Source organism: Procambarus clarkii, chromosome 75, assembly GCF_040958095.1.
Source record: "Procambarus clarkii isolate CNS0578487 chromosome 75, FALCON_Pclarkii_2.0, whole genome shotgun sequence".
In the NCBI taxonomy this organism is placed as follows: domain Eukaryota; kingdom Metazoa; phylum Arthropoda; class Malacostraca; order Decapoda; family Cambaridae; genus Procambarus; species Procambarus clarkii.
The window spans coordinates 19,023,883-19,050,460 of NC_091224.1; the positions used below are offsets into that span (position 1 = coordinate 19,023,883).

Consider the following 26,578-nt stretch of genomic DNA (forward strand, 5'->3'; position numbering starts at 1 on the left):
CCAAAATTTATAAGTACAAACGGAATATACACTGACAAGTGTATATTCAGTGACAACTGTATACCTTTTTTGTGTATATATATCATTTTATTTATTATTAAATTTGTTCAGGAGTAAAGTATGCTTGCTGGTTGGGCAGTAAGCTATAGTGGTGGTCTTAATAAAGCCTTGAAGGTTAATAAGGTTTAAGCTCAAAATTAAATTTTGTCTGGTATTAAGGTTTTACGTAATTCTGATAAGACGTTATGTGTATTGGCAAACATGAATTTGTCAGTATTAAACTCTGCATCATACATTGTAATCTAATAGACGTATATAGGGAGCAGTGCGTGAAACCATTCTGTATTTATGTCTACTATTATCGATTTTAAAAAAAGTTGAATTAATACACATAAATATTTTCGTAGCATTTATTTTCTAAAAAAAAAACATACAAGGAACGCATGTAAGTATGAACATACACGGGTTATAATTTCCTGATTCAGTTGGGACAAATATCAACATACATTTTTACAATATTCACAGTATTCACTATTTACAATATTCACAGTTTTATTTACACATTTTTTTCCATAATCGCGAAGCTCTCCCAGCTTGGGATCAGCTGTACAAAGGCTGCGATTAGGTTTTACTTAAGCATCTGTTATAAATTCCTTGATCCATTTAACAAAATATTTTTTTTGTTCATAGCTACATGACTTACTCAACTCATCAGATACAGATAGACACGACATGTCTTCTGATTGATATTAAGAGATTTACAATAAAGTTACAAGAGGTGGGTCGTACTAAGGTCACTATAAAGGCATAATAGAAAGAGCCGTGCTAAGGTCACAATGAGGTCAATGGCTTTGGTGACTGGAATCTGCTTAGCTGTTTTCCTCGGTTCACTGTGTCTGGCATTGATGGAAAGGCAATTTGTCGAGACAGTGAAGCGTCCTAATGATTTCCACCTGGTTCATTGATTCTCCCTTTGAAGTTTGTCTGGTTGAACATCCTCAGTGAATCATAGGCAGTGAATAATTATGTTTACAGACAAAAATAGTTTTTTGTTATTTATAATACTGATTTTTTGTAGTTTTTCTTTTTAATTCACTGGGATACATATATTCATGTGACTTTTCTAGAAGGACACATTACCAGTGATAATCGATGGAATGTCAGTTTGTAGAATAAATGACAATAAATCAACATATGACTTTGTAAATTGCAAAAACAAATTTCTAACAGCAATAGGATCTTCATCACATGATACTAAATCCAGACAATTATTGACAACAATAATCAGATGAAAATATCTTTTTCTTCATACGTACATTACGACCAGCGAAAACAATCAAGGTCCATATATTTCGTGAATACTAAATATTGTGGTAGCTGCATTAATTAGAATTCCATTGTTTCCTACGCAGAAGAGCTTTCTAGCTGAACAATGACCTAAATGATTAATCTTGAAAATACATTTTTTAAAGGTGAAACGTACAGAAAAATCTACTAGATAAATAAGGGGTTACAGTAATTTAGATGATGAGACATTTTAGGACTTTTAGGGTACAGTCGCGTGTGTTAATACATTTGACCCGGAAATAAATCATGTATTGAGTTCGTGTTGAGCGAAGGTGATGAGCAGTGAATCCCTGGGTGGAGCAAATGATGACGATGATGAATATCTATCTCATGTCTAAGCTAATGATTCCTTTACTTAATGAAGGCGGTGTACAAATGTGTTTGGAAGAATTCATTTGACATTATATATTAATTAAAGTACATCAAAATGATAAAAAAAACTATTTCAATAATGTTAAAATCATGATTTTTCTTATATAATGGTAAGGGACGTTATGCACCTTGATTACACATGTAATGCATTTTAGCAGAAATAAGCCTCGCTGTGGTAACTGTAACAAGGTTCTGTGAAGACTTTACTGATTACTGATCATACTCTTCAGTCTTTATATTGCAGATTGTTAAGCTTTATTGTAATGAGTATTAGTCTGTTGAGAGATAAATATGTGAATGACTATCAGCTGTGTTTAACTGATGACAAATGAAGACTTATGAATACTAGCATTGAATATTCATTCATTTATTTGTTAATGAATCTTGATCCATGTATTGGAGTTTTTTATGATAAATTTTTTGTATATTTTTGTTACATATTCTGTTTTAGTAAATATTGATCCAATTTATTGAGCCATTATGTTAATGAATATTGATCTATGCATTACATGAACATAATGATGAATATTGATCCATTTAGAGCCTTTTTATAATGAATATTGATTGCTTTTATAGAGCAGTATTAAAATGAACATAGGTAATTTGTATGGAGAAGAATATTAATGAATATTCATCTTGATATTCATTAATATACTGCCCCATGATAATGACCCATATGATGATCAAGAATGATAAAACTGAAGCCTTGACCAAATGAAATGTAAAACAGTGTATCTAGTCAAACTCACGATATAATGAAATGTATGGAAGACTTATACAAATAATAGCACCATATCTGAGAAGATTATGTTGATGACTGTTGACTTTTATGATACATCTTTATCATGATCAATTAGTATTAATGAATTCATTATGATTTTCATTATAAACCTGAAGACAATTAGCATTCATCGTTTTATTTTAAGCTTCATAGTGAAGAATCTTCATTCACTCCTCAAATAATTATGTCAGAGGATGAGGTGTATAAATAATTTCTATACATTTGGTGATGAATTAAGACGATGAATGCTGGTGGGTCTTAAGGTCTCCTCCGTGGATAATTATAGATACAAATGAAGGAGCCTTATATGAATCAATAACGTTGATCGGCTGCTGACCTCTGTATAATAATTTCTAGAGGGTCATCAAATTTGACGTTTTTCACAAATTTGAGGCACATGGTAGTGAATACTGATGATTATTGATACTGAATAGTGATTGATCATCCATTTAGAGGAGCCTAATGATATTTGATTGTGAAAATGTATTCACTTAGTGGAGATCTATGATTAATGATAGTGAGCAGTGATTTATTTAGTGGAGCCTTATGATTATTGTTAATGAAACTTTATCCATTTTATAGAGCCTTATGATTAATGACCGTGAATATTGATTAATTTAGTACAGCCATATGATTAATGATAATGAATGTTTATCCATTTAGAAGAGTCTTACGAATAATGATAATGAATATTGGTCTATGTGGTAGAGCCTTATGATTAGTGATAGTGAATATTGATCCATTTGGAAGAGCCAGTTAATGATTGATAGCGAATATTGATCCATTTAGTGGAGATTAATGATTAATATTTGTGAAAACTGATCCATTTAGTGCATCCTCACGATTAATGATAGTGAACATTGATTCATTTATTGTAGCCCTATGATTAATGATAATGAATATTGTTTCATTTAGTGTAGCCTTATGAATAATTATAGTGAATAATAATCTATTTTTAATAGCACCATATTATAGCACCCTATGGTTAATGGTAGCGCATATTGATTTATTTAATGGAATTATATGATTAATGGTAGTGAATATTGATCTTCATAACAGAGCCTTATGATTGATGACAATGAATATTGATCCATTTAGTGGAACCTTATGATTAATGATTGCGAAAAGTTTTCAGTTTAGTGGACCCTTAACATTATTAATAGTGATCAATGTCCATTCAGAGCCTTAGAATTAATGGATGTGAATATTCATCTATTCAGTAGAGCTTTATGATCAGTAATAGTGAAGAGTGATATTGTTTGTTTAAAAGTGTGAGTAATGATAATGAACATTGATCCACTTAGTGTAACCCTCTTGTTAATGATACGGAATATAGATCTATTTATTCAGCCGTATGGTTAATGATAGTGAATATTGAAGTATTTAGTGAGGATTGTGATATTGATCCATTCACCGGAGTCTTATGAATTAGTAATGATTGTTAGTCTATTTAGTGGAACCTTTTGATTAATGATTGTGAACGCTGTTCCATTTATTCGAGCTATGTGTTTAATGATAGTGAATATTGATCCATTTAGATGAGCCTTAAATGACTGATGATAGTGAACATTAATCCATATAGTAAGTCTTATGATTAATGCTAGTGAATATTGATCCTAATAACGGAACCTAATGTTTATTTATAGTGAATATTGATCCTAATAATAGAACCTTATGTTTATTTATAGTGAAAACAGTTCCATTTAGGGGAGCCATGGTATTAATGATTGTGATTAATGATTGTGATTATTGATTTACTTAGCTATATATTTGCTTTATGATTTATGATAAGGATATTGTTCTATACAGAGTAAACTTACGATTAATAATTGTGAGTATTAATTCATTTAGGGAAAACTTATGGAAATTTATAATGAATATGAATTATTTAGTGAGTATGAATGATGATCACGAATATGGATTATTTTAGTAGAGGCTTACGATTACTGATAGTGCTCATTAAACCAATCAGTGGACCCTTACGACTACTGATATTAGATATTAGTTGAGCCTTGTGATAATGATACCTAACAGTGATATATCTGTTAGAACTTTATGAATAATGAGTGAATATTTATCCATTTAAAGTATTTTTTGAATAATGATAGTAAGTTTTTAGCTGAGCCTTATCATTATTGATACTGAATATTAATCAATTAGTGGATCTTCACCATAAATGGTAGTGAATATTAATCATATTATTTAAGTCTGCTCTGAATTGATAGTGAACAATAGTCCATTTAGTGAATTCATACGTCTAATGCTTGTGAATATTAATCACATTAGTGGAGCGGTAATATAACGATTGTGAATATTAATCCATTTTGTTGAATCTTATGCTCAATGACAGTGAACATTGATCCATTTAGTGGAGCCTTATGAATAATGCTTGTTAACAGTGATTACATTAGTGGAGCCTCATGATAATGATTGGGAATATTGATCCATTTTATTGAGTCTTATGATTAATGATAGTGATCTAATGATCTACTTAGTGAGCCTTACGATTACTGATAGTGAATAATAATTCATGTAGGGGAGCCTGATGATCAATGACAGTGAATATTGATCCATTTAAAGGAGCCTTAATATTAATGATAGTGAATATTGATCCATTCAGTGGAGCCAAATAATTATGATAGTGAACATTGATCCATTTAGCGAGCCTTAAGAATAATGATAGTGAATTTTAATGTATGATGTGAAGCCTTAAGCAAATTGACAGTGAACATTGATTGATTTAATGGAGCTTGATGATTAATAACAGTGAATATTGATCTATTTAGTTAATATGTTGAATGGTTTTGAACTTTGATCTATTTAATGATTCATATGATTATTAATAGTGAATATTGATTTGTTTTGTGAAGCCATATGATTAGTGAAAAATAATATTGATCCATTCGCTGGAGTCTTATGAATAAAGCTTTTGAATATTCATTTGTGATGATTATTATTGATCCATTAGGGGAGACTTAAGATATATGGTAGTCAATATTGTTGACATTAATGGAGCCTTATCTTGATGCATTAACGAAGCCTTATGATAAATGATACTGAATATTGCTCGATTAATTAGAGTCTTATGATTAATGACAGTCAATATTCATCTAGGAATTGGTACATTATGCTAAAGGACAATGATCATTGATTCATTTAATGAAACTTATTATTGAAGATAGTGGATATTGATAATTAATTGGAGTAGTTGTAATTAATAATAATTAACATTGAGGATTTATTTATACTGTTCGTAAATATTGATCCATTGAGTGGAGCCTTATGACTAATACATGTGAATATTGATCCATTGAGTGGAACCTTATGATTGTTGACAGTGTTCAAAATATTGAGCCTTAAGGAGAGCCTTATGATATATGATTGTGAATAATGATAGAATTAGTGAAGCCTTAACTGTATTGATGTGAATATTGATCCATTCAGTGGAGCCTTATAAATAATACTTGTGAATATTGATCTCATTAGTGGAGCCTTAACTGTAATGATGTGAATATTGATCCATTCAGTGGAGCCTTAACTGTAATGATGTGAATATTGATCCATTCAGTGGAGCCTTATGAATAATACTTGTGAATACTGATCACATTAGTGGAGCCTTATCTGTATTTATGTGAATATTGATCCATTCAGTGGAGCCTTATGACTAATACATGTGAATATTGATCACATTAGTAGAGCCTTATCTGAATTTATGTGAATATTGATCCATTCAGTGGAGCCTTATGAATAATACTTGTGAATGTTGATCACATTAGTGGAGCCTTAAATGAATGATTTTGAATTATGATCCATTTTTTTTTGCCTTATGATTGCTGATAAAGAATATTGATCTAGTGAGCTTTAAGATTATTGATAGTGAATTTTGATCTATATAGAGCCTTATGCTCAATTGCAGTGAATATTTATCGATTTAGTGGAGCAATATTATTAATGATAATAAATATTGATAATTGATTATAACCTTTGTGATTAATAATAAAGAATACTGATACATATAGTGGAGCTTTATGATTAATGATAGCGAATATTGATCCATATATTTGAGCGATAAGTTTAGAGAGAGTGAATATAGATCTATTTATTGTAATCTTAATAATTATAGCGAATAATAATAAATTTATTGAGCTTTTTATGAATAAATGTGAAAATTAGTATTTTACTAATTCACATGAAAATTGATAATGAGTATTGATCTATTTACTGGAGCCATGTGATTAGTGATAGGATATATTGATAAATTTAGTTTAGCCTTGTTATTATTGATCGGCATTCTAGATCCATTAATGTAGCCTAATGATAAATGATAGTGAATGTTGATCCATTTAAAAGAGCCTTATGATAATGATAGTGAATATTAATATATAATTAGCCTTTTGATAAATGATTGTGAATATTGATCTATTTGCTGATTCATATGATTATTGACAGTGAATATTAATGTTTAGTGGAGCAAGGTTATTAGAGATATTGAATATTGATCCATTTGATAAATGACAGTAAATGTTGATCCATTTTGTAGAGCCTTGTGATTAATGGCAATGAATATTAATCTACTGAGCGGACCTTTTGATGAATGATATTCATTATTGACCTGTTTGTTGATCCATATGATTATTGATAGCGAATATTGATCAATTTACTTGAACAAATTGATTAGTGAAGATTAATATTGATGTTATGGATATTAATATTAATATCCCTAAGTGGTGCCTTATGATATATATATAATAGTCAATATTGTTGACATTAGTTGAGCCTTATGATATATAGTTGTGAATATTGATACAGAGATAGACTTAGGAATATTGATAATGAATATCAATTTATTTAGAGGAGCCATGTGATTAATGATAATGAATATTGATCCATATTGTGGAGCCTTATGATTGGTGAAAGTGATTTTTAATCAATTAGTGGAGCCTTATGATTGTTGGTAGTGAATTCTAATCCATTGATGGAGCCTAATAATAAATGACAGTAAATATTGATCCATAGAGCACAGCCTAATGATTAATGACTGTGAATATTAATCTATTAATAGGCCTTTTAATGAATGATTATGAATATTGATAAATTTGTGTTCTAATATGAGTATTGATAATCAATATTAATCAATTTAGTGGAGTAATGTGATTAGTGACAATTATTATTTATGAATTTAGAGGATCTTTATGACTGTTGACAGTGAATAGTGATCCATTAGTGGAGCCTTATGATGAATGGTAATGAACATTGATCACATAGTGGAGCCTTAAATGAATGATTGTGAATATTAATCCATTTTGTTAAGCCAAAGGATTAATGGAAGTGAATATTGATAAACTTAGTGAGCCTTTAAAATGATTAATTATGAACATTGATCTATGTATTCTGGCGTAATGCTCAATGGCATTGAACACTAATAAATTTTGTGGAGCCATATTAGTCATGATAGTGAGTAGTTATATTTTATATGAGCCATGTGATTAATAATAATGAATATTGATCCATTTAGTGGAGCCTTATGAGAATGATTGTGAATATTGATCCATTTAGTGGAACCTAATGAGAATGATTGTGAATATTGATCCATTTTGTTGAGCCTTATTATTAATGGGAGTGATTAATGAAAAACTTTGTGAGCCTTATGATTATTGATAACTAATATTGATTTATGTATATGAGCTCAATGCTCATTGTCAGTGAACATTATAAATTTAGTGGAGCATTATTATTCGTGACAGTGAATAGGTATAGTTTACTTTAGCCATGTGATAAATAATAATGAATATTGATCCATTTAGAGGAGCCTTTTGAATAGTGGTAGTTAATATTGATTAATGCCAATGATTAATGGTAGTGAATATTGATCTATTTCGTGAAGACTTATCAATAAAGATTACGAATAATTATCTATTTAAGGCGCATTTTTTTATGAATTGTTGTGAATATTGATCGATTTACGTATTCATCTATATATAAATAATGAAATTTGATCAATTTAGTAAAGTCATGTAATTACTAATAATGAATATTTATTCATTTAGTTGAACCTAATGATTAATAATAACGAAATATTAATCTATTAGTGGAGCCTTATGATAAAAGTTAGTGAATATTAATCACATTAGTGGAGCTTTATCTGTATTGATAGTGAATGTTGATCCATTCATCAGAGTCTTATGAATAACGTTTGTGAATATTGATTCAGCAATTGAGCCTAATGATTAATTACAGTGAAAGTTGCTTCATTTAGTGGACCTTATTAAAATAGATCCATTGGTGGAGCCTTATGATTGCTGATAGTGAATTTTAATCCATTGGAGGAGCCTTATCATTGTTAATAGTGAACTTTTATACATTGGTGGAGCCTTATAATAAATGATAGTAAATATTGATCCATATAGTAGAGCTAATGATTAATGATTGTGAATATTTTCTATTTATTAGATCTTTAATGAATGATTGGGAATATTGATCAATTTGCTGATTCATATGAGTATTGATAGTGAATATTGATGAATTTTGTTGAGCAATATAATTAGTGAAAATTAATATTGATCAATTTAGAGGAGCCTTATGACCGTTGACAGTGAATATTGATGCATTAATAGAGCCTTATGATCACTGGAAATGACTATTGATCACATAATGGAGTTTTATTGGCAGTCATCTTGAGTTATTAATAATGATCATTGATCTATTTAGTGGAGTCATATGATTACTGATAATGAATATTGATCCATTTAGTGGAGCCTTATGATTGAGGATAATGAATATTGATCCATTTAGTGGAGCCTTATGATTGTGGTTAATGAGAATTGATCCATTTAAGGGAGCCTTATGATTGTGGTTAATGAAAATTGACCCATTTAGTGGAGCCTTATGATTGTGGCTAATGAATATTGATCCATTTAGTGGAGCCTTATGGTTGTGATTAATGAAAATTGATCCATTTAAGGGAGCCTTATGATTGTGGTTAATGAGAATTGATCCATTTAGTGGAGCCTTATGATTGTGGTTAATGAAAATTGATCCATTTAAGGGAGCCTTATGATTGTGGTTAATGAGAATTGATCCATTTAGTGGAGCCTTATGATTGTGGTTAATGAGAATTGATCCATTTAGTGGAGCCTTATGATTGTGGCTAATGAATATTGATCCATTTAGTGGAGCCTTATGGTTGTGATTAATGAAAATTGATCCATTTAAAGGAGCCTTATGATTGTGGTTAATGAGAATTGATCCATTTAGTGGAGCCTTATGATTGTGGTTAATGAGAATTGATCCATTTAGTGGAGCCTTATGATTGTGGTTAATGAGAATTGATCCATTTAAGGGAGCCTTATGATTGTGGTTAATGAGAATTGATCCATTTAGTGGAGCCTTATGATTGTGGCTAATGAGAATTGATCCATTTAGTGGAGCCTTATGATTGTGGTTAATGAGAATTGATCCATTTAAGGGAGCCTTATGATTGTGGTTAATGAGAATTGATCCATTTAGTGGAGCCTTATGATTGTGGTTAATGAGAATTGATCCATTTAGTGGAGCCTTATGATTGTGGTTAATGAGAATTGATCCATTTAGTGGAGCCTTATGATTGTGGTTAATGAGAATTGATCCATTTAGTGGAGCCTTATGATTGTGGATAATGAATGTTAATTCGTTACCACAAGCACAACTAGGTAAGTTCAACTAGGTGAGTAGACACACACACACACACACACACACACACACACACACACACACACACACACACACACACACACACACACAGTGGTGCAGCCAGTACTCTTTACCTCACAATTTATCCATAATACCATACAACCCGTTCTCGCAAATTCGTAAAGTCAATATTGACTTATTAACTACGTGCATAGGTGATATACTAAACATAATAGATACCCTTAAAAAGATTCATAGAAAACACCGACCTTACCTAACCTTGTTAGTATCTTAAGATAAGCATCTTATTGCTTCGTAATTACAATTATTACTTAACCTATACCTATTATAGGTTAGGTAATAATTGTAATTACGAAGCAATAAGATGCTTATCTTAACATACTAAGTAGGTTAGGTAAGGTCGGTGTTTTCTATGAAGCTTTTCAAGGGAAACTATTATGTTAAGTATGTCACCTATGCACATATTTAATAAGTCAATATTGACTTATTAAATTTGCGAGAACGGGTTGTACCATACAAAAACAACCCCAAAATATGCATTTTGAGTTTCATTCGCGAAACTCAAGAGATATAATAATGAAGGGTTGAAAGGAACATAACCAATCACGGTACCTATAGGGTTCTTCCCCGGTGGAATATTGGCGCTCTTGGCATCCAGGTTACAATCCCGCCGGGCTGATGCTTGGGTTCTCGTTCGAGTACTACTCGTTCGAGTAGTGCCAAGTACCACAGGTGGTACTTGGCACTACCTGCACAAGTAGGACTGGTCGTCAGTGGAGTGGCAAGTGTGCTTGACCCCAGCTGAAGGAGCAGGTGTGGATGACTCCAGTTGCAGGAGCAGGTGTGGATGACTCTCCAGCTGTAGGAGCAGGTGTGGATGACTCCAGCTGCAGGAGCAGGTGTGGATGACCCCAGTTGCAGGAGCAGGTGTGGATGACCCCAGCTGCAGGAGCAGGTGTGGATGACTCCAGCTGCAGGAGCAGGTGTGGATGTCTCCAGCTGCAGGAGCAGGTGTGAATGACTCCAGCTGTAGGAGCAGGTGTGGATGACTCCAGTTGCAGGAGCAGGTGTGGATGACTCTCCAGCTGTAGGAGCAGGTGTGGATGTCTCCAGCTGCAGGAGCAGGTGTGAATGACTCCAGCTGTAGGAGCAGGTGTGGATGACTCCAGCTGCAGGAGCAGGTGTGGATGTCTCCGGCTGCAGGAGCAGGTGTGGATGTCTCCGGCTGCAGGAGCAGGTGTGGATGTCTCCGGCTGCAGGAGCAGGTGTGGATGACCCCAGCTGCAGGAGCAGGTGTGGATGACTCCAGCTGTAGGGAGCAGGTGTGGATGACTCCAGCTGTAGGAGCAGGTGTGGATGACCCCAGCTGCAGGAGCAGGTGTGGATGACCCCAGCTGCAGGAGCAGGTGTGGATGACCCCAGCTGCAGGAGCAGGTGTGGATGACCCCAGCTGCAGGAGCAGGTGTGGATGACCCCAGCTGCAGGAGCAGGTGTGGATGACCCCAGCTGCAGGAGCAGGTGTGGATGACCCCAGCTGCAGGAGCAGGTGTGGATGACCCCAGCTGCAGGAGCAGGTGTGGATGACCCCAGCTGCAGGAGCAGGTGTGGATGACCCCAGCTGCAGGAGCAGGTGTGGATGACCCCAGCTGCAGGAGCAGGTGTGGATGACCCCAGCTGCAGGAGCAGGTGTGGATGACCCCAGCTGCAGGAGCATTAGCGGCAAGGTCGCAGGTTCTCAATGTCATCTGACTCTGGCCTCATCGAGGCGGCAAGGCCAGAGGTTAGGGCGGTTTCAGACCCCAGTAACTACCGGACCAGACGAACCACACTACAGTGGCTGTAGTGCTTGGCAGTGCACCGCTACAGTAGCTGCAGTGGCTGTAGTGCTTGGCAGGGCACTGCTACAGTAGCTGCAGTGGCTGTAGTGCTTGGCAGGGCACCGCTACAGTAGCTGCAGTGATGGATGATGGACCTTATCACGCCCGTGTGGACATGGACCCCACAGACCTCACGCACTGTGTCTCAGGTACTCTGCTGTTGAAGTTGCTTGTGTTGTAAGTTGGCTTCGGCATCCGTAAGGGTACGGAAAAATAGTGTCAGCCGTGTCGATTTAATGGGCGGCGTAAGCTGTGTCGGGTGGCCGGCTGTGACATCTGTGTCGATGGTCAGGCCGTGTCATCTGCGTCGACGGTCCGGCCGTGTCATCTGCGTCGACGGTCCGGCCGTGTCATCTGCGTCGACGGTCCGGCCGTGTCATCTGCGTCGACGGTCCGGCCGTGTCATCTGCGTCGACGGTCCGGCCGTGTCATCTGCGTCGACGGTCCGGCCGTGTCATCTGCGTCGACGGTCCGGCCGTGTCATCTGCGTCGACGGTCCGGCCGTGTCATCTGCGTCGACGGTCCGGCCGTGTCATCTGCGTCGACGGTCCGGCCGTGTCATCTGCGTCGACGGTCCGGCCGTGTCATCTGCGTCGACGGTCCGGCCGTGTCATCTGCGTCGACGGTCCGGCCGTGTCATCTGCGTCGACTGTCTGGCCATGACATCCGCGTCGATTGTCTGTTCGTGTCATCTATGTCGACTGACGGATGAGATGCCTGCCGCCATCACTGTTAAACGAGAGAAATTATCATGTGTTAGTTAGCCAGGTGTGAAGGGGGTCAGGTCTGGAGCGTGTCTCAAGCCGGGGCCAGGCGCAGGGACACAGCTGACACCTGCGCGTCTTAACAAGAAAAGAAGGGTGCAGGTGACAGACTGAAAAACAGGGACATAGATAATGGCAGAAAAAATAGATACTGAGACGAAGATAAAGGCAGAGATAGGTATTGAGACATGTTTCTAATCCAAAAATTTTGAACAATGTGAAACTGGGACTTAGTTTACCAGATTTGTTTATGCTTTATTACCCCTTTGGTCTGACCCCTCTAGTCTGACCCCTCTGATATGACCCCTCTGGTCTGACCCCTCTGGTCTGACCCCTCTGGTCTGACCCTCTGGTCTGACCCCTCTGGTCTGACCCCTCTGGTCTGACCCCCTCTGGTCTGACCCCTCTGATATGACCCCTCTGGTCTGACCCTCTGGTCTGACCCCTCTGATCTGAAAGCTTATTTAGGATCCTTCAACAACATTTGAAGAGCCATCAATATTGCAGCCAATTTTGCTCAAGCACGAACCTACTGGCCCACAGACGTACTGGCCCACGGACGTACTGGCCCACGACGTACTGGCCCACGGACGTACTGACCCACGCATGTACTGACCCACGCACGTACTGGCCAACGGACGGACTGACCCACACACGGACTGGCCCACGGACGTACTGACCCACGCACGTACCGACCCACGCACGTACTGACCCACAGACGTACTGACCCACACACGGACTGGCCCACGGACGTACTGACCCACGCACGTACCGACCCACGCACGTACTGACCCACAGACGTACTGACCCACACACGGACTGGCCCACGGACGGACTGGCCCACGGACGTACTGACCCACGGACGTACTGGCCCACGCATGTACTGGCCCACGGACTAAACAGCCCCATAAAACACCAAAAAAAAATGTTATTAAAATTGTTCTAAATTTATTCCTCAATAACATTTATTCCTATTTTTACGGCTTCACAATATTTCTTTCAATTAAATTAAATTTGCCAAATTAAATTTAAATTTAATATCAATTAAATTTGCCAAGGAAACTGTGGGACGATAATAATGTTTGTTTCCTTATCTGCGTCGGGAAGTAAACAAAGGAAATTGTCTTGAATTGTCGTGTCATTTTAGAAGGGGGGAAACTTGAATGTCGCAATGATGCCTATTTTATTGGTAGTTTTTGTGTTTTTTAAGAGGGATATTTTAGAAAGGGTGCTGGCAATAGGTATTGGAAGAGGAGGCTGGAAAAGGGAATTGGGAGAAGGGGACGGGGTGGTTGGCTGTTAGATGGTGTGTGTTCATATGGGAGGACTGATAATGGAGTGGTGTCAGTCTTATCTTGAGGTTATCTTGAGTTGATTTCGGGGCTTTAGTGTCCCCGTGGCCCGGTCCTCGACCAGGCCTCCACCCCCAGGAAGCAGCCCGTACCAGCTGACAAACTCCCAGGTACCTATTTACTGCTAGGTAACAGGGGCATTCAGGGTGAAAGAAACTTTGCCCATTTGTTTCTGCCTGGTGCGGGAATCGAACCAGCGCCACAGAATTACGAGTCCTGCGCGCTATCCACGAGGCTAGCAGGCCCCTAAAGAGAGATCTGGGAGACGGAGACAGTATAAACTCACTCTCAAATAACTCCGAGGTAACCTATTTACTGCTAGGTAACAGGGCATAGGGTGAAAGAAACTCTGCCCATCGTTTCTCGCCGGCGTCCGGGATTGAACCCGAGACCACAGGATCACGTATCCAGCGTGCTGTCCGCTCGGCCACCGGCTCCCTATGAGAGTTGTATCGTGTACTCACCTAGTTGTACTCGCCTAGTTGTGTTTGCGGGGGTTGAGCTCTGGCTCTTTGGTCCCGCCTCTCAACCGTCAATCAACAGGTATACAGATTCCTGAGCCTATTGGGCTCTATCATATCTACACTTGAAATTGTGTATGGAGTCATCCTCCACCACATCACCTAATGCATTCCATTTGTCAACAACTCTGACACTAAAAAAGTTCTTTCTAATATCTCTGTGGCTCATTTGGGCGCTCAGTTTCCACCTTTGTCCCCTTGTGCGTGTGCCCCCTTGTGTTAAATAGCCTGTCTTTATCTACCCTATCAATTCCCTTGAGAATCTTGAATGTGGTGATCATGTCCCCCCCCCCTAACTCTTCTGTCGTGTGTGTGTGTGTGTGTGTGTGTGTGTGTGTGTGTGTGTGTGTGTGTGTGTGTTTATGTGTGTGAATTAGTGTATATGTATATTGTGTGAGTGCGTGTATTAGAAACTATATTTCTAACATACGTGAACGACATGTCTACAGGGGTCGAGTCCTATATGTCGATGTTCGAGGATGACGCGAAATTAATGAGACAAATTGTGACAGATGAAGATTCTTGGATCCTCCAATAGGAATTGAACAAGCTACAGACATAGTCAGAGAAATGGCTACCGGAGTTCAACACGATCAGGCGTAATGTTATGGAAATGGGACTAGGTTACAGGAGACCAATTGGTCAGTCCACAATGAACGGAAACTACCTTCCTTTGACGATTTGAGAAAAGGACTTGGGAGTGGACGTTATGCCAAATCAAACTCCTGAGGCACATATAGATCGGATAACGACAGCAGCGTACTCTACGCTAGCAAAAGTTAGAACGTCATTCAGAAACCTATGTAAGGAGGCAATTAGAACGCTTTACACTGCCAACGTGAGGCCAGTCTTAGAGTATGCCGCCCCATCATGGAGCCCCCACCTAAAGAAACACATAAGGAAACTGGAAAACGTTAACAAATTTGCGACGAGACTCGTCCCAGAGCTGCATGGGATGAAGTAAGAAGAGCGACTGAAGGAACTGAACCTGACGACGTTAGAATAAAGGGGGGGGGGAAACGGGAAAATATGATAGCATCATTAAAAATACTTAGAATAATAGAAAAAGTGGAAATAGACGAAATGTTCACACGGAATACCAACTGAACAATGGGATGAAGCTGGAAACTCAGTTGAGTCATAGAGATGTTTGTAAGTTTTCTTTTAGCGTGAGAGTAGTGGGGAAATGGAATGAACTAAAGGAGCACCTTGTGGAAGCAAACACTATTCATAGCTTTAAAACTAGGTATGTGTACTACACATACACACACAAACACACACACACACACATACATTAGAGTGCTTAAACACCCATAAGCCTCTCCTCAATATCACTCGACCAATCAGAAAAACGCGATAAGATAACTTCGCCAGGATTGGCTGCCGGGTCGCCGCTACTAAGAGCGATCTTGCGGTCCAGCTCCTCCCCCCTTGCACCTCACACACACACACACACACACACTCTCACACACACACATATATAAAGAGCAGCAGTGAGAGTTGCCTCAGAAAGCAGTTGAACTGTAACCCATCAAGCGAAGCTAAGATAACAGCTCTACTATGGACCCATCAGCACCGTGGCCCTGGGTGACTATTTCGTTCCCTGAGGAGGCGACCGAGACGTGAAGACCTTGCAGGGTAAGTTTTGGGTCACGTCTGGCTTTGTGTACCTCATTCATAACACATGTGGAATACACTCAATGGACATTACGTCAGTTGGTGTGACCGAAGCCTTCACTTCAGTGAAGTGTTAGTGGGATTTGGTTTAATATGTGTACAAGGTGTGGTATTAATTTTTGTTATTTTGTTTTTTGAAGGATATTACCTAATCCCTAGTTTTGATATGGCAGGTGTTGCGGTCGGTGATGCCTCCATTCACCACCAGGCTACCTCTATATCAGCAGGCTGCCTCTACACCAGCAGGCTGCCTCTACACCAGCAGGCTGCCTCTACACCACCAGGCTGCCTCTACACCACCAGGCTGCCTCTACACCAGCAGGCTGCCTCTACACCAGCAGGCTGCCTCTACACCACCAGGCTGCCTCTACACCACCAGGCTGCTTCTACACCAGCATCACTAAGTGTGACACATTATATCTTGGAACATCGCAAGATCTCCTGGAATGATCTAGCATCTTTAGGCATGCCTCAGCATTACCAAGGGTGACATAATATATCATGGAATACCACAGCATCTCAAGGGATGCCCCCGCATTTCAAGGGATGCCCCACCATCTCTTGACAAGCCGCAGCATCACTGTGGATGGCCCAACATCTCGTGGCTTGACATAGCATCCCTCTCCGCGAGTCAGCTGACTTGTTCAAACACAAGTTTCAGCGAAAACCTTTAAAGTTCCATCACTCAATTCTTTTATTCGAATATATTATTTTTTTAAACAAAATTGACATAAATTTATGTAGCATTTCGCTACAATATATCCTCCAAAACACGGCCATATTTTGATGCTATTAATTTCATGTTGCTATTAATTTCATGTTGCTATTAATTTCATGTTGCTATTAATTTCATGTTGCTATTAATTTCATGTTGCTATTAATTTCAATTGATGACCCTCAATTGATGACCATCAATGGATGACCATCGATTGATGACCCTCAAAATGTACTGTTTTGGAGTAATAGTCCATTCTTTCGAATTTCGATGAAGAGCTTATGTTTCAAAATCATTAGATTCATCAACAAACTCGGATAACTTTTTTGTTTTGCTATTGTGAATATATCATGTTACGGGTATATCGTTATACCATTGTGTGAGGTGCGATAGACACTTCATGCAGACATACTTTGATCCATTTATTTGTGGAGCCTGAAGATATAATCGATTAATATTTTTAATTTATCGCAAAATATGCTTCTTTTTTAGCGTAGAACAATGCCTTTATTGTATTATTTGTATTTGTTAACTTTTTCTCATATATATACAATTATTATGGTGTATCTTTCAAGGGTACACCTTGGGTGTACCCTTGCCTCAGCATTACCCTCAGAGTCTCAGCAGACTCTTAGAGGTATACTTTGGGTTTATCTCTCAGGGATACACTTTGGGTGTTACTCTGAGTGGTACCTCTACTACACACTACACTGACACACACCTACACTATCGTTCCCAAAAGTTCTCACTTGGGATACATAAAATGTCACTAATTTACCGCAGTAATTCAGACTGTGATCGGCAAGTAGCTGAAGCCTTCGATATATTTTTAATTATTCCTTTAAATAATTTTTCAACCTTAGCTGCTCATAAAATTTCGAAACAATTTCCAGGAAACTGACATAAACAATCAATTTTCAAAGTATATATTGACGAGTTTGTCAGTTTAAACATATTTTTTTTTCTATTGTTGTCATTTTTAAATAATAGAACAAACTTCAATTCATAGATTTCCTCTAGAGTTTTTGAGAGCACTGATGAGTAACTTTAATGTGAAAGTTGCTAGTGTTAGTTAACATTATTGAACAATTTACTGATCCTATGTTGAACATGAAAATGTGTATAATTTCTAGCGATGAGCTTTAATTTGCTAACTAATTAGATTGCTCTATTAAGCAATATCTTCAATTGTGTATCATTAATTTCATGACGAGAAATTAATACCAGAAATTGTGTATCAATTTCTCATCAAACTCTATTTCAGTTTACGAAATGTTTAGCAGCCAATTCAATATGTATGTTATTAATATGTATAAATATGTTTAGAATGTTGTAAACCATGTATTACACTTGCAGCTCGTTCTTTGCTGCGGTGTATTAATAATTTGATCCATGTATTTATGGAGCCTGAAGAGGAATTCGAATATATCTTTTTTACTTTCGATTATTCAATAATTTTTGTTGTATACACACACTTTATAGTGTGTCATCAGTACAATATTATATATATATATATATATATATATATATATATATATATATATATATATATATATATATATATATATATATATATATATATATATAATGAATCATGTTTATCATAGATTGAACTTTATTTTTGTATTATGGAGTTAAAATAATAAAAAATCCAAAAATATGAAATTTTTACCTGCATTTTTGACAAAGATCCTTGTGTTGATAACATTGAAATGATTCAATTAAATTTTCAATTACAACAATAACTAAACTAAATAATATATCCAACGCATCTGGCTATTTTACACTCCATTAGCAACCTGTACAAGGTCGTTTTTGGATACATTTAGGTACATATAAAATAAATATGTTGCTGCTTCATTAACATTGTCAATGACAGTGACATTGAGGCTTCAGAACACATGGATAAAGGAAACTTCAGGAGGTTTTCTGGCCAATTCGAGGCAGCAGCAGAACAATTGGGGAAAAAAACAATGCATCTCCTACTTATATCCACTCAAACTCAATCATATATATGTCTATTTATGTCTTGAAACAATCCAACAATCCCACGTTTACAGTGTTGTCCGGTTAATTGTTTCATAAATCAACAACTTTCTTTTCAATCAATTGTTTATCCAGGTCTTTACTGATTCTTAAGCTCCTCAATTTGTACCCATTGTTTTGTGTTTTAAACTCATTTGCTTGTACAGTGAATCAAACCATCAATACATAAATTCTAAAGGAAGTCAAGCAGGGGCATGACTAAGGAAAGAATAAACATTTCATTAAGGGAGTTTAAAGTTCACTGTAATACATTTACGACATTGTCTTCTTCTTTTTAAAGTTAACATTACTTTTGTTAACCTCATTCGTTTGTTTTTAAGTACGTTGTTCGAGACGATTATTTTGACCACTTCCAAATTACTGAAATTTCAATCTTTGACAAAATTTCAAAAAAATTTCTGAAAATTTCAAAAAAGAAAAACAAATTTCTGAAAATTCATGAGGTATATTTCAGTCACACGTTTGAGTACTTTGTGTATGATTAGGTGTTGATCTTGCAACATACAAATGTTTATCTTACAACTTACAAATGTTTATCTTACAACTTACAAATGTTTATCTTACAACTTACAAATCACCACAACGTCTGAGTGTGTTCCTCTCCCACTATGTGATCCTCAACACCAGTCTGAGACTCTGTGTCTGTTGGTGTCTTTGCCAAAAAAGTTTATATTTACACATTAATTATATTTGTTATATATATATATATATATATATATATATATATATATATATATATATATATATATATATATATATAAATGTTGTACCTAGTAGCCAGAACGTCGTACTCGGCCTGCTATGCAAGGCCCGATTTGCCAAATAAGCCAAGTTTTCCTGAATTAGTATATTTTCTCTAATTTTTTTCTTATGAAATGATAAAGCTACCCATTTCATTATGTATGAGGTCAATTTTTTTTATTGGAGTTAAAATTAACGTAGATATATGACCGAACCTAACCAACCCTACCTAACCTAACCTAACCTATCTTTATAGGTTAGGTTCGGTTAGGTAGCCGAAAAAGTTAGGTTAGGTTAGGTTAGGTAGGTTAGGTAGTCGAAAAACAATTAGTTCATGAAAACTTGGCTTATTAGGCAAATACGGCCTTGCATATTAGGCTGACAAGTGCGTTCTGGCTACTAGGTAAGCACTTGTCAATGGCTACCGTCCTTATTTCGAATGGCTAAATGGAAAAAAAAATTTACCTTAGCGTGAGAGAAACTTTAGCTAAACATAAATTAACTCAAACTCAGCTTGAATAACGGAAACTCTTCTTGAATAACGGAAACTCTTCTTGAATAACTGAAACTCTTCTTGAATAACGGAAACTCTTCTTGAATAACTGAAACTCTTCTTGAATAACTGAAACTCTTCTTGAATAACTGAAACTCTTCTTGAATAACTGAAACTCTTCTTGAATAACTGAAACTTCTTGAATAACTGAAACTCTTCTTGAATAACGGAAACTCTTCTTGAATAACTGAAACTCTTCTTGAATAACGGAAACTCTTCTTGAATAACTGAAACTCTTCTTGAATTTAGCTGAGGTCCACTATCTATCTAGTTGCTTCCACTGGGACAAGAAGCCGGAGGCTTGTTAAAGGTCCCCCACTATTCCTGAGAATGTTTCCTTCAGGAGTTTGAACTGCAGGAATGCCTTGGTATTTCCGGTTTCGGAAATAATATATGCAGTGAGAAAATTTGAAGAGAGAATGTGTTTTGTTTACCATATTTTTCTGGGTTTAAAAATATTGTCAAGAACTTGAAACTTTTTGATATACATGTATTGTTTAATTACGAAAATACTGTTGGAAAACTATTAGTTCGAAACTAAATTGATTGAGAGATGGCTTCTTCAATAACGTATTGTAAAAGCACTTTCAATAGGAAAATAATTCAATTAGCTTTAATATAGATTACAAAATAATGTAATCTGAACATAAGCAGTGATTTGTATATTTTAGATCCTTTTTTGATTTATCAGTTAAAGGGCGATTTGAGTAGGATCACTGATACACATTTGTCTCACTAATACGTTATAATACACTAATACTACTAACTACTAATACACTAATACTACTAACTACTAATACACTAACACTAATACTAATAATATCCAAAATCTTGTGATATTAATATCCACGATGCAGCTCCTATTTATATCCACCTAATCCCGTTCATATATATGTCATTGTATCTCACCTCTCTTCTACCTATATATCCAATCTACTGACTTGTAAATCCATCCTTTTGACGATGTATTATTAAATATGAAAGTACTTAAGATAATTCATCTTTCAATCCATCCTTCGTGGTCTAACAGTCATATATATATATATATATATATATATATATATATATATATATATATATATATATATATATATATATATATATATATATATATATATATATATAGGTGTATACTGGCAGCAGGTTTTCTTTTAAACATGTCTCACTGAATATGACCGCATATTCTGTATTTACTATCTTCTGATTTAGGGCTGCTATCCCTCTAACTATTTTCTTAGCATCAGGGCTTAGCTGAAATAGAAGTTCTCCAAAACTCATTTTCGTAATTTCAAGGTGAAGAAAAGAAGTGAATTACTATAGAATGTATTACACTTATTTATACAATTTGCACAACGTTTCGAACCTCCATGGTTCATTCTCAAGTGAAAAGAATTTTCAGGACTGGTTGATTTTATACCCGCACTGGGTCAGGTGATAAGACAATATAGGTGAAAACATGGGGGGATACATAAGGGATAAATGGGAGGGGGTGAAACATAAGAACATAAGAATAAAGGTAACTGCGGAAGGCCTATTAGCCCATACGAGGCAGCTCCTATTTACATACAAAGATTAATCAAGTGTAATTGACCTGTTATGTTGAACAGTGTCTTCTGTGTTGACATCGTTATGTTCTGGTCTTGTCCTTACTCTCATGGTGGGTAGAGTAAATAGTTCCGTGATTTGGGTGTTCATGGTAGGTTGTTCTATTCTTATGTGAATTGCTTCAAGAATTTGTAATCATCTTGCATCTTGGGTTTTGTCTATTACAGGTGTTTTTGTTCAACATTTCTCTTGCTAGGGTGATGTCATGGGCTTGTCTCATGTGATTCCTGGGTGCACCGGATTGAAGATGGCATGTCAAACGCCTCGTCAGCTTGGTCGACGTCATACCTATGTACTTAGATTGAAGGTTACATCCTTCGTGGGGGCAAGTGTACATGTATACAACGCTTGACTGCTGTAGAGGGTTCTCCGTCGGCTTCGGGCTGTTTTTGATAAGGAGTTCGGAAGTCTTCTTGGTTTTGTAGAATATTATCAGGTTTATGTTTTGGTTAGGAGTAATGCTTTTTACTCCTTTACGGATTATTTCTTTCATTATTCTTTCCTCTTTTATATGTTCACTGTGCATGGTTGATTTGTAATATAATTTTATTGAAGGTATTGTGGTTTCTGTTCTAGGTTCTGGATTATACCAACGGTCCAAGTGTCTTCTTATAGCACGTTTATTTCCGCGTTGCTATATCCATTGTTCACCAATAGCTGAGTTACTCTTTCAAACTCTCTACTCACGTTGCTCCATTCAGAGCAGTGGGTCAGCGCTCGAAGAAAATAAGCATTGAGAACACTGGCTGGGCTTAGTATATACGATGGTGCTTAAAGAGGTTCCTGTTTTTGTTATTAGTACATCCAAGAATGGCAGACTGTTATTTTCACTAAATTCATGTGTAAATCGGAGTACTGACTCTCTCTCTAGATGGCTTTTTAGATCAAATAGTTCATCTGAGTCTTTTACTATTACGAATATGTCATCTACATAACGGCAATATATAGTTGGTTTTTGTCTGCTACTGAAGACCCTGTCTTCGATGGTTCCCATATAAAAATTTGCAAATAAGACTCCTAACGGGGAGCCCATTGCTACTCCGTCTATTTGTAAATACATGTCTCCTTGTGGACTGATGAAAGGGGCTTCCTTTGTACATGCCTCGAGAAGACTCTTCAAATATATATATATATATATATATATATATATATATATATATATATATATATATATATATATATATATATATATAATATACAATTAGTATTTACTTGAGTTCAGGTCTATGCTCATGACTAAACTATACAACTATACCTAATACTTGAGTAATGTGCTATTGTGGTGGCCTCAGTAAAACTCCAAAGATTGATGAAGCAAAATATAAATCAAAACTTTGAATCTTAGTTCAGAAAATGTATCTCGAGTTAGTGTGTGGAAAATGAAGTTAGTGTGTGTGGTGGCTGGAGTTAGTGTGTGGAGGCTACAGTTAGTGTGTAAAGGCTGGGGTTAGTGTGTGGAGGCTGGAGCTAGTGTGTGGTGGCTGGAGCTAGTGTGTGGTGGCTGGGGTTAGTGTGTAAAGGCTGGGGTTAGTGTGTGGTGGCTGGAGTTAGTGTGTGGAGGCTACAGTTAGTGTGTGGAGGCTGGGGTTAGTGTGTGGGGGCTGGAGCTAGTGTGTGGTGGCTGGAGTTAGTGTGTGGAGGCTGGAGTTAGTGTGTGGAGGCTGGAGTTAGTGTGTGGTGAGGGGGACTAGTATGAGGTGGACGGAACACTGACGTCGTTGTAGCTCTCAGCCATGTCGCTGTTTTAATAAAATTGTTCTGTACATTACATTAATTTATTCCATAAAGCAAAATTTAATAAAATTGAACTGACTCAATTTGGGGCTTCATACGCGCTTTTATTTCTGAGTCCAGCCTTTTTTACCTCAGTGTTCCGGCCCCCGCTGGCTGCTCCGAATATATTACGGTAGTCCCGACGTAATTCCATCACCCAGTCAAAGTGCCACAGTTAAACTGAAGTGGCATTCGACAAAGCAGTATTCTATATATATATATATATATATATATATATATATATATATATATATATATATATATATATATATATATATCGTACCTAGTAGCCAGAACGCACTTCTCAGCCTACTATGCAAGGCCCGATTTGCCTAATAAGCCAAGTTTTCATGAATTAATTGTTTTTCGACTACCTAACCTACCTAACCTAATCTAACCTAGCTTTTTCGGCTACCTAACCTAACCTAACCCATAAAGATAGGTTAGGTTAGGTTAGGTAGGGTTGGTTAGGTTCGGTTATATATCTACGTTAATTTTAACTCCAATAAAAAAAATTGACCTCATACATAATGAAATGGGTAGCTTTATCATTTCATAAGACAAAAATTAGAGAAAATATATTAATTCAGGAAAACTTGGCTTATTAGGCAAATCGGGCCTTACATAGTAGGCTGAGAAGTGCATTCTGGCTACTAGGTACGACATATATATATATATATATATATATATATATATATATATATATATATATATATATATATATATATATATTGTACGTAGTAGCCAGAACGCAGTTCTTGGCCTACTATGCAAGGGCCGATTTGCGTAATAAGCCAATTTTTCCAGAATTTCAATATTTTTTTATTTTTTTCTTATGAAATGATAAAACTATTCATTTCATTATGTATGAGTTGATTTTGCTTTAAATTTTAGTTAAAACTAACGTAGATATTTGAGCGAACCTAACCAACCCTACCTTACCTAACCTAACCTATCTTAACCTAACCTAAACTGACATAACTAAATCAATAATTTGTGTTAATAATGTAATATAATAATAATATTTAAAATTAACCAAAAGGAAACAATTTATTGAAAAAAAGAAAATCACTCGGCCTATTAGGCAAATCGGACCTTGCATACTAGGCCGAGAAGTGCGTTCTGGCTACTAGGTAGGACATACATATAAATAATAAAATGGACAGATTTATCATCTCATTAGAAAAAAAAATGATCACTTCATCTTTCCATTATTATTGCTCTAGAGGTGTAGGTGTGTATGCCCTGTCTAGAGGGACCTAACGAGGCCTCCATTTGAGAACACGATACTCTAGAAATTTATTTTGATTCACTTAATCATGTCAGAGCGTTGGCCGGGTAAATTGGGCGTCCGGTTAATCCCTAATTACATTGGGTTTTAGATCATCTCAGCTTATACACGGAATTTATTTAAGCCATCGTACGTATGCGCCAGTCTGAGTAACTTGTGGTTTAATTACTGGGGTAAAGTTGATCTCTAAGTAGCTCTTGCTGTGGCTGAGCGGGATGATTGTTGGTCCCTATATCAAAACTCGAGCAGGAACTTGTGTCTACGTGGTCACGTTACGTGTTGTATACATCGGTTCTGTGCACCGGTTACTATATATCAGGTTCCGTACATTAGGTTCCATACATTAGGTTCAGTACACGAGCTTCAATACACTAGGGTTCTATACACGAGATTATGTACACTAGGTTCAGTACAACAGGTTCTACATATTCGGTTCTATACACCAGGTTCAATACACCGCATTAAATTGGTTTATGTTTACATAAGATATTATGAACATCGCGCGCGCCCGTGTGTGTGTGTGTGTGTGTGTGTATGTGTGTGTGTGTGTATGTGTGTGTGTGTGTGTGTGTGTGTGTGTGTGTGTGTGTGTGTGTGTGTGTGTGTGTTCGCGCGCGCGCGTTTGCTCAACCTGTATACAAGTTCCAAAGCCAATTGAGCTCCATCATATCCACATTTGAAACTGTGTATGGAGTCATCCTCCACCACATCACTGCCTACTGCATTCCATTTATTAACTAATGTGTGCCTGCGTGTGCGTGTTCAGTAGGCCTATGCATGCCAAACAGTCCGAACAACAACTACAAATGAATAACTACCACCAGAGTTAACTACTATAATGGGTGGGTGGGAGGGGGGTTGGGGTTCAGTGTGGTAATGCTCTGTAGTTCAGCCCACAGTCAATAAAGCTATCCAGTGTCCCATTCAATTACCCCACGTGCTGTTTTACGCAGTGTTGCGTTACGCTCCCAATATGCATAAGCGAAAGCCTCGCGTTTCAATATGGATTCGCTTTGAGTTGTTAAAAACGGGTTTAATACGCGTATCATAATCACAATACACGTATGATCTGAACTGCGGCAAATTGTCAAAATGTTTATTTGGACTTTTGTACCCAGAGGCGCCACTGTAGCGCCAAGTACAAGCGGACTTGTTCATGATCATGTACGGTTGAGTTCTAGCAACACAATCCTAAGTTCCCAACTAGTTGGTGAGGTGGTTGTGTTGTGTGTAAGGTGTTGCAGGTGGCTGGTCCGCGGCTAGTTGGTGAGGTGGTTGTGGTGTGTGTGTAAGGTGTTGCAGGTGGCTGGTCCGCGGCTAGTTGGTGAGGTGGTTGTGGTGTGTGTAAGGTGTTGCAGGTGGCTGGCTGGTCCGCGGCTTACCTGGACTTTGGTCCACGGTGGTGGCCTGGCTGACGTCACAGGTGACGTGGCAGTCTTGGCGGCGTTCTCACTCCGCCTCTCACTGATACAAC

At 37.1% G+C, this 26,578-nt stretch overlaps 1 protein-coding gene and 1 long non-coding RNA gene across 2 annotated transcripts; one reads left to right on the forward strand and one right to left on the reverse strand.

Annotated features, from left to right (window-relative positions):
• Positions 1-396: 396 nt before the first annotated feature.
• On the reverse strand, positions 397-26,578 carry LOC138356882 (uncharacterized). The gene is made up of 2 exons (XM_069313238.1): positions 26,487-26,578; positions 397-12,795 (listed from the first exon to the last, which is right to left on the reverse strand). Exon 2 carries the CDS (start codon positions 11,901-11,903, stop codon positions 10,935-10,937), a length of 969 nt encoding a protein of 322 aa, XP_069169339.1. The 5' UTR covers positions 11,904-12,795; positions 26,487-26,578; the 3' UTR covers positions 397-10,934.
• On the forward strand, positions 15,058-18,318 carry LOC123771655 (uncharacterized). Its single transcript, XR_006774540.2, has 2 exons — positions 15,058-16,341; positions 16,554-18,318. It is a non-coding gene; the product is annotated as an uncharacterized lncRNA (long non-coding RNA).